This window comes from Stylophora pistillata, chromosome 5 (genome assembly GCF_964205215.1).
Source record: "Stylophora pistillata chromosome 5, jaStyPist1.2, whole genome shotgun sequence".
In the NCBI taxonomy this organism is placed as follows: Eukaryota; Metazoa; Cnidaria; class Anthozoa; order Scleractinia; family Pocilloporidae; genus Stylophora; species Stylophora pistillata.
In genome coordinates this window covers 7,056,892-7,070,244 of record NC_142523.1, presented here as the reverse complement: position 1 = coordinate 7,070,244, position 13,353 = coordinate 7,056,892, and the positions used below count along the sequence as shown (strand labels likewise).

The following is a 13,353-nucleotide window of genomic DNA, read 5'->3' as shown; positions in this document are numbered from 1 at the left end:
TACTCCCTAGGATGTCATCGTCAAACAAATAGTGTTTTTAGAAAAACTGATCTAAGACTGAACCTTTTTATCTATAGTACCTCTGCCCCATGCACCCATGCCCCCATGCCCCCATGCCCCCATGCCCCCATGCCCCCATGCCCCCATGCCCCTGGATAGATCATCCGGTTTCTGATTTTATTATTTTTTTAATGCAAGACTGCATTGCAGCTACTGCCTCCTCTTGTGACAGTCCCTCGTCGGGCTTGAAACTGAGATAAAGCTGTGTATCATCAGCGTAGTGGTCAGTGTGCCACAGGAAGCTGGCCATCAATTACTTTAAACAACTTAGATGTATAGATAATGAATAACAGGGGGCCCCAGTAAGAACCCTGTGGAGCACCGCAGTCCAGACTGAAGCGTTTAGAAAGAGCTCCATGAACAAGAGACTCGCTGCCCTTGCTTAGATATGACCTGAACCAGTCAAGAGCGATGTCAGAAATACCAATCTCCTCGTGCACACGATCAATTAAAATTTCGTGATTTACGGTTTCAAAAGCAGCGCTTATTAAAGACTTCTTGAGAATTCATCTTCATGAGAATGTCATCGGTTATTAGCATTGCTTATGAACTTTGCGATATGTGTCTCCAAATCCTAAGCCTTTTGAAGTTGTCATTTCGATATCCGTTTTATAAATTGTCTTTCGTTGAGTAAAATTATAAGACATTTCACAGCATTAAGCTGACATAGAAATGTTCTGTCTTAAAAAATTCACGAGGGAAGGCTGGAAGACTGGTTGAATATTACCTCCAGTGAGCTGAAGCTCTCTCAGAACATGCAGAATTGTCGTTAAATTATTTCTTCGTACAAGAGAACTAAACTAGATAACTTACGTGTGGTAATCGAAGGCAGGACTTCTTTGTGTCCGTAGCTTGACTCATTTGTTGCATCATTGCAGGCTGCAACCTTGGTGCGATGATCGTTACACTTGAAGAAAAACGGCACTCAAGACTACCCAACATTGTTTCTTCGTCTTCAAAACGCGAGAGTTTTCTAAGACTTATTTGGCAACGATTTTTCAGACCCAAATCTGCAATTTAAGCTTAGGAGCAACAAACAAAGTTGTGAGCTCCATCCCCGTGCAAAGGTTTCGACTGAACTTAGATGAATGTTAAATGGCGTAACCATATTTGCAATTTAAATTATACATTTTAAGGGCTTAACAATCAATATTCAAAATAATACTCTGAGCAGTAGAAGAAGGTGTGATTTGTGCTGTTCACTGAACCCAGTTGTTCAACTCTGTATCTCTATGCAGGCTTTACGACTTTTTTAATGTTATATATGTACAAGATAAATGCTAAAAGGATAGCTTGATCTCGTTTTATTCATATTTTGAATTACACGTCTTTTTCTCACTATCTCTTGCCAAATTGATAAGTATGTATGATACGGAAATATCAGCCTTGAAATTGCCATGGATTTCTTGGCAAAGCTGGTGATAGTCGTCGGAGGAAGTTGTGGGGCTGGAGGGGGGGGTAGTGGTGCACTTCCGGTGAGTCTTAATAAAGATAATAATAATAATAATAATAATAATAATAATAATAAGGATAATCATAATAATAGTGATAATCATGATAAAAATGGAGTGCTTCTTAAGGCCTGAAATCCAATAAAAATTGTCCGTGGCACTTTACAATATAGTTAGTTAAAAATAAATGAAAAATTATAAAATGCACATTAAATAAAATTCTTAAAAGGTCAATATCTATAGAGTTTTTCTAAAAAGTTAGCAAACTTATTAGACTTAAGAACAAGTTGAGCGGCCGAATTTTCAATAGACTGTTATTGAGCTATGAGAAACTTAACTCTATTCAAGCCCTGATCTTATTTGAGAAAAAAAAATGCCGATCGTACTGCTGGACCGTTCACTGGGAGAAAAATGTCATAAATTTTGTTTTATCGACCTTCTGACGCCACGCCTGGCATTTCAAGGAATGACAATTAATACATATTTACTTTCAAAAGTATTAGCGCCGCACAGGTAAAAAGCACATTTTCAACGCTCATACTCTCTCATACTCATTCTCCTGGAAGAAAATCAGTCCAATAGGTATAGTGTTGCCGAGACTTCAGCTCAACATCATTTGTGTTTTTTGACCATAATTTATTCCAAAAGTTCTGCCAGTTTTACAAAGCCAATATTTCTAACGACCAAAAAAACACCATGTTCTTTCATCCGGGTTACAAAGCTTCTTACGTAGTACTTCATATAATATCAACGTAAATGTCCAATCCGTTTAAAGCTAGAAAGTACACTTCTGCGGCGGTAACAGCACACTTCCCTTAGGCGCCAGTTACAGAATGGATCTAACAAAAGTTGCGTTAAGTTGCAACGAACACTGAAGACGTCTCTTTGCACCGTCAAGGAATAAGTTAATTTTATCGAGCTAAAATTAACTTAAATAGTGCTTTACTGCGAAGGATCGTGCACATATGCGAGCTAAAATTATGTTTACAAGCATCTTCACAAATATGTGAAACAAATGTTATCGAAAAAAACTTTGTACGAAAATACTATTTTCATTACGCCTTGTCCTTTATGGTTACTAAAATATGTCAAAATGCAACACAAATGAGTGGTTTTAAACACTGTTAAAGATTCACTCAGTACTCTTTTAGCTCCTTAAAATGTATCTCCTACACAGCTCCGTCATTTATTAAACACGTTATTTTCTCAGCATTTTTCTTTTGCGAAGGATATGTGCAACAAACGAGTCATTTTAAACACTGTTAAAGATGTACTCAATGTTTTTTAAGTCCCAGACCTATTTGAGTTTAAAATGTGTCTTCCACCAAGAGCACAGCTTCCCAAAATCACCACCCATAGCATTTTTTTTGGATCTGCACGGCCAACGAGTTATTTCAAACACTGTTAAAGATGTACTCAGTGTTTCCAGACCTATTTGAGTTTAAAACGTGTCTTCCATCCAAGAGCACAGCTTCCCGAAATCACCACTCTTAGCATTTTTTTTTAGATCTGCATAACCAACGAGTTATTTCAAACACTGTTAAAGATGTACTCAGTGTTTGCAGACCTATTTGAGTTTAAAACGTGTCTTCCATCCAAGAGCACAGCTTCCCAAAATCACCACTCTGGAATTTTTTTTGGATCTGCACAACCAACGAGTTATTTCAAACACTGTTAAAGATGAACTCAATGCTACTTCAAAACCGTCTTTTATCAATTTGAATGCAAAAATGTATAATCGGGTTTTGAGAAAATTTGAAATGGCCGTTAATTTTTGTCTGATTGGCAAACTTATTGCCAAACTGCATTAATTGACTAACTATTTTCTGCCCTGTTCAGTTATAAATTAAGCAAGAGATAAAAGGAATTTAAAGGTCACCCATCCATTGACTAACGCTCCACATAAGGAGTTAACCTTGTAAAGTTAGTGGAAAAAGCTTTTTTAACTATTCGTTAAAAAAAAAAGAAAAAAAATAGTTTCATATTCTGTGCTCAAAACAAAAAATGTTTCTGTTGTGAACAATTTTTCCCCTTGAAATAATAAAAAGATAACAAAAAATGTTGCTTGCAAAATCCGTAGCAGAAGAGGTTTCAACTATCCTCACGATGCCAGTTTAGAATAAAAGGCAAAACTAAAATTAAGATACGAAAGAAAACTTACAGCTTTCTGTCATTAGGGAACGGGGCTTTCGTCCGAAAGTGAGAATAGGGTTATGCAGATGTAAGTAAATGGGTAATTTATACTCAAGCATTCAGATATAAGTCATGAAATCACATACTTTGATGCGGTATGCACCAAATGATATTGAAACATGACAATTAAAAAGGAACCAAGGAGATTGGTTTTTTAGAACAGTGCTGGATGAAACTAGCTATAAACATTATTCTAGATGCGTGTATTATTCTTAGAAATGATGCGAAAACGTTCACTTGAAATCAATATCGACAGTCACTTTTCACTGATTTTTTTTTCTTCCCCTTAGGCATTGTTGTGTTTACTGAGAAACAACTTCCAGGTCTGGGATCTTAAAAACCTTTTGTAAGTCCTCCAACGTAGCACTTTTAGAGAAGAGATCATGCAAGGGTTTTTGTTTGTCAACCTTACCCCCGTCCAAGCCTTCGCGGAACAGAGCGGACCCCGGTTGAATTTCTTTCGTAAGGTCGGGTTTCTCAGCAGACCACTTGTACTTTTCCTCAAGATCATCAGAAGTCGTGAAGAGACTAGCGTCGACTTCATCTACACCTTTTATGAGAACAATTAGGATTGAAGGCAAGTAGTCCAGATCAAGAAATAACTTAAGAAGCTTTGCGTAGACCCAGGCCTGGTGAAGGTGGTCGGATGCCTGGCCTGATTCCGTTACTTTCCATTCAACAATGACGAACCTGTCTTCCTTTGTCAATCCGATTGCATCTGCCTTTCCTTTCCAGAGATAAAGTTCCCGCCATTGTTCCCCTTTTTTAAACACGTAACCGCTCAAAGGGACCTCACTTCTAATGAAGCTTACCGTTTTCTGCAAACGCTTAATTAATGAATTCACCGCTTTTTCATCGTCCGTTTTAGGTTCTTCACCATCATTTTTTATCCAATGTGTGAAAAGATTTCCCAATGATGTTCCATAGTTTGTGCTCTTACTTTTGTAACCAGTGAACTTATTCTCTAATTTGCTACAATCGATGGTTATCGCCATTTCCTACAATATAAAATTTATAATAAAAAATTACGAATTCGTCAATTCTTTTTTTTTTTTTTTCTATGTTTGGTCGACTTGCTAAATATGAACGCGACGGTGATTTTTTCCCCTTACTTCTTAACAGTGCTTCACAGGCAAATGATAACGTTCAATTTGTGTTTTCGTCGTGAGGGAATACCGGTGAATTTACTGATCACGAAACTCAACGCAAACGGTCAGGGTAAAACTGTTTGCATTTTGAAGTGCAAATGCCTAGAGTGACCGGAACAATTTGTGATGGTCGTCTTTATACCCGCGTGCTCTACTTATTGTCACTTAATAAGCTAACAATGAAATAAGCAAATCATAGTAATTGCGCAAATTCGTAGCCCAAAAAACTGAAGCAAGGACGGTTTATACATGCACGAATCCATCGATGTGGAAGCCGAGAATAAATTGATTTCCTTTATGCGTTAATGAAGTAAGCCCGGCAGTGGTTGTAAAAAAGAAAGGTTTGACGAATTTGATAAACAGGACCAATACATTCAACTTAATCGATGGTTAAATATGTAATATAAAAATTTTAAAATATAGGGAGGCCCTTCTTTAAATGAAAAAGTGATATTATAAGTATTAACGGTACCTGTGTAGTTATTATAAGTAATAACACGATTCCGAGTGCAATAAAATTGCATGATTTCAAGTGCCGCTCGTTGTATTCGAAAAAATTACGAGTGCTTATTTGCGCCAAATTGCGTGAGAAATCATGTTGTTACTTGTTAATAAATCATATGAAAAAATGCATTATATAGAAAGTCAGGACAGAGGAAATTTTAACAGCACATGTGCTCTATTTGTAATTCGCACCCGTGTTACAACTTTGCGCTCGTGTAACATGAAAAATGTACTCGTCCTCAGCCAATCAGACACGCGTACCTTTTTCATGTATATTTATTTATAACCGCCTTCCGGTTAGCTAAATTGGTTAGAGCGTCGGATTGTGTTTTGCGGAAGGTCGAGGGCTCTAGCCCCGGCCTGACCAACTGACTCATGGTCTTAAAGTAAGTGAGGAGAATTTGCTACTTTTCTATAATCAAGAAATGGATAGATATTCTAGTCTTCTCGGATAAGGACGAATAAACCGTAGGCCCTGTCTCCTGCAGGGTTAGGGACAGGAGACGTTAATTTCCCACGCATGAAATTAATGTGCATGCGGTGGATGTCCTCCCCTGGGTGGGATGGGTGGGTGTTGGCCCTGAAAAGCCCCTATGGGGAGTGGTCAATTAACCTATGTATGTATGTATGTATGTATGTATGTATGAATATTATTAATTTTTTTAATGAAAAGAGTACAAACCTGATTAAACTTGAATAGTTTCGAGTTCTTAGCAGCTGTTGAGGGGTACAGAACAATAGACCCTTCTGGTGCCGTAATTTCTTTGGCTGCTATCACCTTATTTTCCAAATCATCCATAGACTTTGATTCTTCTTCCATGTCTGAGATAGTATCGTTGTAAGCCCTGGTGCTTCCGAATGGATAAAGGAAAGAGGACTTTATGGTTCACCAGATATGACGACAGAGTTAGCTAGGATTTTAGAAAAGCTCATCAGAACAAACGCACTCTAGTCATAAGAATTGCATGAGACAAATAGAACCGAAAATCGAAAACAAAAATCGAACTTGCGGCACCGTAATTTCCCCACAATTACTGTAGTTTTCACCTCCATGAACTTGAAGAGGTTGCTCCTATCAAGCTGTTGTGTTCACCTTTTTTGAGCTCTAACGGCCTGTTTTTATAGTCTTCCACCCGCATTGAAGCGCAACCACTAAAATGAAACTATAAATAATCTTTTAAGTAAAATTCAATCCGTGTTTATGGCTATTCGCATGTACGCACATAAATTACAAAGTGAATTTGAAAGAGAAACTTGTCCTTAAGGCAAGGAGTAAAATTTTATAGTTTAACCGTATGATCTATAACAGAATCTAATATTTTCCGTGACACAAATTTCTCGTAGGTAATTCTTTCAAGAAAGGCGTTATGTAAGAAAGAATCGTGATTTCAAAACCTAACTTCATTTTTCACAAAACACAAATTGAAGTAGATCGTTAAAGATGGACATCAAAATTATAGGTAATTCTTTCAAGAAAGGAATTTAGCATACCTTGATATTGAAGATAAACTAGACCAAACTTGAAAAAAGTTGCGATGGCTGCATCTTCTGATCGAAAGAGTGTCGTTAGTGAAAACTTGGAAATAACTGACTCATATAGAAGTTGTTCGTCAGTTTTTATAGAGCTACGAAAGAAAAGCGGCAGTGGGCCAGTTTTCAGAATATTCCTGTTTACCTTCGTGAACGGGCCTGTACCTGACTTAGCTGTAAAATTTATCAGCTGGAGTGTTAAACACGTAGACAGTTTTCCTGACTTTGTTATCCCTTCAGAAAAGGTTTTAAGCTGGTGACACGCGAGTGAAGGTCGCTCTCAGTTTAAATAAACATATGTTCATGTTAATATTTATATATATATTATTGATTTAAGGGGTCGTTCATGAAAAGTTCAGGCCAGTCAACGAGGTTGTGATGCAACATCAATGAACGCAAGCCAACAATAGCTCAAAAAAATTTTCCGGCTACCCGATAAAACTGCGGTATTGAGGTTCTTGCCGAATAAGACAAGTCCAAACCTAAAGAATCACTGATCTAATTGAAGTTAATCAGCAGTAATAGCTTAGGAAGGTGTCTTTTTTAGATCTGACAAAATACTTAGCCACTTGACCAAATGGCACGTGTATGCACTTTACAAGACCTGGAAAAATGCGCTGGACAAGGGCCTAAAAGTGGGCATGCTTTTTATTGACTTTCGAAAAGCATTCGACACAGTGAACCATACCATCCTTCTAGAGAAGCTAAAGGCAACTGGGATATCTGGCGATTTGCATTCGTGGCTTACCGATTACATGTCGGCACGTAAACAATTTGTCCAAATATCAGGATATCAGTCCGAGCACAAAACCATCACACATGGAGTTCCCCAAGGCTCAATACTAGGGCCAAAATTATTTTCAATATTTGTAAACGATCTTCCAGAATCAATAACTAGTAGTGAATTATTTATGTTTGCCGATGATACCACTATTTTTACAATTGGAAACAACATCGACGATATCATCTTAACACTCCAGTCTGTACTAGACCAGCTGTACACCTGGTGTCAATCAAACAGATTAATCGCCAACGAATCGAAATCTGAAGCCCTGATACTTTCTAGCCAGAACTTTATTGGCCCCCTGCCACGCTTGGCCTTTGGTAATAGCTTTATTGAGTACAAAACATCATCTAAATGTCTTGGGGTGACAATTGACAGCAAGCTATCATGGCAGGAGCACATAAAGAACGTTTGTAAGTCATTCAGCAACAAAGTTGCAGTACTGAATCGGATAAAGTTTTTACCGATACCAACCTTAGAAAACATTTATTATAAAACTATTATCCCTAGCGTTTTGTATGGCATTGTAGTCTGGGGGTCTTGTTCTTCAACCTTGACGGATGATATTGATCGAATTCATTTAAGAGCTACTAGAATTATTTACAACCTACCCCATAGCATCCACAGTGATGACATCATGAACGCTCCACACTGGAACTCTATTGTTTCATTTTACATCAGGAGACTTTTAGTTATTACGTACAATATCTATCATGGAAATAGCATCGAGCCTCTAAATGACTTAATAGTGAAATCCGAGACTCCTTACGACTTAAGAAAATCCCTAAAAGTTAAGGTTCATAGACCAAGAACAGAAATGGGAAGATCTTCGTTTAAGCACAGAGCTGCACTATCCTGGAACCTCCTTCCCGAAAACATAAAGAACAGTTCAAACTTAACTTCCTTCAAGAGAAAACTCAGGGAAAATAAGAGAATTCTGAAATCTATCAGTTTTGCTAAAGCTTCCTGCAGCGTTTCCTACAAATCTGTTGACTTTAAATACTTTTAACATTTACTCCATATTGTTATTAATATTTATTTCCTTTAATTGTCATTATTTACATACCGTTTTCGGTCTATTCACTAATTAGGTATTTATTAATTGATAGTTTAGTTGATGCAGGTCCACATCAGGACGTAATGTCTTGCCTATCCCTCAACCTGCTTTATTAAATAAACTATGATGATGATGATGATGAAGTCTCGTCAGAGGAGGACAGCGAAGGAGGGTCTTGATCTGTTTCACCCACGAAATTAAAAAGAAAAAAACGCTTCACCTATTTAAAAAGAATGACGTCAAATCTCTTCCCTTGAGTTCAAGGTTTCAGGGAAATCTTGAAGTTCTCACGAAATGAAAGGAAAAATTCATGGGTCACGTATATATCAGGATGTAAATCACGATTCAAGCTGGTTCATGACTGAATTTCACAAATAACGCTTTCTGAAAAATTTACGCGTCGCAAATTAATTTTGGCCTTTAGTACAGCCATTCTGAAGTCACTGGTGGTCCCTGTAATCTGATTGGCTCTAATTGGTGCGATTTATTCACGAATCGCACCATTTTTTGCTCTAAATCGCATCATTTTACGCTTGACTGAGTTTTTGACACATGACGTCTAAGTCTTTCTGTTTTGCATACAAAATAAGGTGTAAAAGCGTTTCCGGTTCCGCTTTTTATTTAAAAACCGGCTCAATACTGCATCAATAAAATATTTGAATTGACCAAGACCTGTATTTGGGCGATTTCAAAATGGATGTAATAAAGTGGTAATTGGACCTCGTGTCATGCAATTTTGGTCTGAAATCATACTATAACAACAACAACAACAATTTATTTTAAGATTAAAAGTATAGCTAGGTACATTGGTTTCTCCCCTGCAAATAGCTTATGAACTAATCGAGGCGGGGAGATCTAAGGACAATTTACAAGTATATTATTTATCTACAGATGGACTAAATAAATAATGAAAACACTACTATACGGTAAATAGAATAAGCATAAAACAGAGCTAGTATATTAAGATTACGAAAAGAGGCTAACCTAAAGTATTAAATAAGTTAATAAGACGGGAGACTTCGACGTATTCATCTTCGAACCGTAAATACTAGTTGTGATTTCAAATCGAATTTGTGCTGCGCGCTCGTTCGATTTTGAAATCACGCGTATGATTTCAACCCAATTTGCACTCCACTCAGTTCAATTACCATTATTGATCCCTGACGCGTAAGTATAAACCCCCCTTCATCCTCTAAGCTGAAGATTTATGTGCGTATAGACGCATTCGTTGACGGAACTCTGTCATATTTCCATTTCAACGTTTTGTCAAGACGTTTACGTGCGTTTTAGGTAACTTGCAGTCGCGAGAATGTAGAGTAAAGTTGAACAACCTTAAACTTTTACGCACGGGCCTATGTGTACGAAAAAACGTTTTCTATCAATTTTTACGAGGAAATGGAAATTGCTTATGCACGTACGCAACACTGGAATTCCATCTCAATCACGCGTAACGTATATACCCTTCGCCGCACTCTAAAAACGGATGACTTTGACTCGGGCCTAAGCTCAGCCCGTGATATTACAGGTGACGCCGATTTTGGTTCACCTTCAATTCGTCGACAAGTTGCCCATCAATGATGTGCTTGACCGAACGACTGATCTTGACTGATCCTTGTGGCAAGCTTACCATTACATTCTTCCTCAATGGTCTTCCTCTGTTTTTCTAACCAGTCGTCCACGTAATTACGGTCTGTCCCCTCTATAGGCAAAGCTTGGAAGTCAGTCTTGACATCTGGTAGGGCTTCATAAAACTGTTGGCAAATACTCTTCATATCCCTGGCTTCCACCTTCATTACTTTGAAGAAGATAAATTGTGGGTCGTCCTCGCTCTTTTTGGCGTTGTTTTCAAACTTCTGCAATTTTTGTTCCATAACAGAGAAGAAGCGAGCTGCGTTAGAAATTCCGTCAATGAAGGCTTCAAATGCAGGAATGAGGGTTTCTTTCACTACCAGGGCGGCTGCTTCTTGGATCTTGGCATGCTCTCCTGCAGCAGTGGCTCCTGCCAGATTTTTATCGCTACTGGCGTTTAATATGGTACCGACAGTCTCACGAAGGGCCGGGATGTAGGAAATTACCATCCCCCAAAAATGCTTTTTACCAGCCTTTCTTTGCAGTGCTGCTTTCTCCTTCTTCTCAAAGTCTGCCGCAAGTTCTGTCATTTTTTGCACCAGAATACCAGCTTGGTCTCTTCTCTTCTTAAGGGGCACTGAAATGTCCTCATGCAGTTTCAATAGCGTCTTAGAGAGTTTGTGGTACTCAGAAGCTGCCCCGCGGATGAGGGATATATTTTCGCGCCACTCATCGAACGTCAAAGCGTCATAGTAATCAAAGAATGAGCTGATGGATGTGACAAACTCAGTTGCCAGAGGAAGAATGCCCTCCATGTACACCATGGCATCATTCCTAGTATCGTCGCGGAGTTTTCTGAGCTCCTTGGCAACGTCCTCGTTAGTGCCCACACTTTTTTCGGCGTAGAGGGACCTCATGGAGAGAGAGAAAAATCTCATATTGACAGCCATGCCCCTCACTCCTTGCTGAAGATCGCCGACTATCTTCTTTGTTTTTTGCTCCATGGCACTCATCTGCGAGAAACAAAAAAATCACACTTAAAAATGCCGTTTAAATCAATTTAATAGCTTAAACTGTATTTTGGTTACTTCAGTTAACTTTAGCAGTTAGCCTTGATTCCAGCTACTTGTTAAAACGCGGGAATGAGGCTCTTGCCGAAAAGAAATTTGCGATCGCATCATGTCCCAATTTGTGAGACATGTCTAAACTTGAAGAACAATTGCCAGGCCTTATTTCCTCCATATAGGAAACATTTTGATATGATGAATTCACGGTGAGATTGTTTTAATGGAATTGATTTAGCTGCTGCCAAGTTAACATTATATTAAGCCTATTAAATGTCTTTAAGTCAGCCAAAGTACTTGACTTACCGCCTGGCCTTAGCTTCAAAACGCGCAAACCAAATATGGTTAGAAATACTCCTTGGCATCAACGCATTTTAATCTACTTAAGGGTTGGAAAACCAGCCCTGGTTTTGAAAAATGCTTAAGATCAAGTGGCAAGTGCATGTTCTCTGCAAGTCCCTTTTGCCATAAACGGCAACAACAACAACAACATTAAGTTGTTGTTTCATGTGTTTTTACTTGCAAAGACATCTTCCAGAATGCTTTTAAAATCGTCTTCATGTGAATGCATGAATACCTTGTTCTAACGACTACCCTGCGTAAAAATAATACCTTTTTATCTTTTTTTCCCAACAATAGTGGTATTAATAGCCTTTACTTTCTCGCGGCATAAAAATTAGATATCTTGTGCTACAAAGTAAAACATTATAAAGTAGTATAAATTTTAAAGTAATGAAAACATGTGACAAAATCACAAACTTGCAACGCCACTGTTATCTAAATATTAGACGATTTATTTGAGAATCTTTAAAACGGTCTGTATTCATTCTGGAGCGATAACAAGATTTTTTTCTCTAAAATAATGTTTTATTCCTAGAGAAGTTGTTTTTTGTCCTGTTTTTCTAATAGCTCATGTCTGTTTGTAGCCCTAGATATATGTTTGTGCTCGCGAAACCTCTCTAGAAAGCTCTGAATCATGGCGCACAAGCTCGGATTTTTATTACATTTCCGAAATTGAATTTTGATACAAGCAATCTGTATAAGACTGAACTGAGGAACCAAGGTCATGTGAACTAATCATCTCACAGATCATGCGATGTTGTTTCAAGATACGGTCTACGGTTTAAGGCCGCAAATATTCCTGTGTGTCTTCGAAAGGCGCACTTCCTTTTTGATGATGATGCGTTTTTGCCTGTCATCGACACAAGCATACCCTAAAACGTTCATGAAAACGAAGACTTGCGCAAACTGTGGAGCGTTTTTAAAATGCTTTTTTTAATCGGCCGTCTCTTGTATAGACATGTGAAAATGGAGGCTTTTGAAAGGGTGACCGGCGAAAACATTGCACATACTTTCTCCCTCCACTGACAGCGTTTTCGGTCGTTCTGGTGTGGACTCGGGATAGTTGAAAAGGTATAAATTAGAAGGTATGCGTTTTTCAATGAAAATGTATTACTGGTACAGACAAGAGCAAGCCGGGGAGAAAGAATATATGGGCAAACCAATTTGCTAGGACTAAAATAGATGGCTCTATAAACGGCTTAGTGTGGTTTGGGCCCAAACATATCGCGTAACATAATGTCTCAGGTGTTTCTTTTAGTTGACCTTTGGTTGTTGGAGCGAGTTTTTTCTTACAAAATATTATTACACGTCTCGAAAAAAGAATGAAATGGCTAACACCAAAATAGAGATAAACCAAAGTTTGCTAACTAGTGAGATTAATAAGTCAACTTAATTCTAAAGTGTGTTACCGAGTTCATCGCAATGATATATTTACCGTTGTAAAATTAGAAGGGAATCTATGTTTGCTGCTCTATGAACGCAGAACTGGTGTGCCCCTGCAGACAATACTTCGGTACATCAGTGTTGTTTTTCACTTCCTCTCTGTTCTTTCATGTTACTGTTCTGTGTTTTGTCTTATCTCTTTACCTCTAAAGTGATCACCAGCCTATCATCCATTAAAACGAGAGAGAGTGATTGCTTCTTTAAGACA

The 13,353-nt window shown here is 38.1% G+C and overlaps 1 protein-coding gene and 1 non-coding gene across 2 annotated transcripts; both read right to left on the bottom strand.

Moving 5' to 3' along the window:
• Positions 1 to 2,126: 2,126 nt before the first annotated feature.
• On the bottom strand, positions 2,127 to 6,995 carry LOC111325045 (uncharacterized). Its single transcript, XR_016001037.1, has 3 exons — positions 6,848 to 6,995; positions 6,039 to 6,267; positions 2,127 to 4,702 (listed from the first exon to the last, which is right to left on the bottom strand). It is a non-coding gene; the product is annotated as an uncharacterized LOC111325045 (transcript).
• A 1,305-nt stretch (positions 6,996 to 8,300) lies between these two features.
• LOC148730036 (uncharacterized) lies at positions 8,301 to 11,496 on the bottom strand. The gene has a single exon (XM_088760748.1). The coding sequence runs from the start codon at positions 11,307 to 11,309 to the stop codon at positions 10,299 to 10,301; it is 1,011 nt and encodes a 336-aa protein (XP_088616874.1). The 5' UTR covers positions 11,310 to 11,496; the 3' UTR covers positions 8,301 to 10,298.
• Positions 11,497 to 13,353: the final 1,857 nt, after the last annotated feature.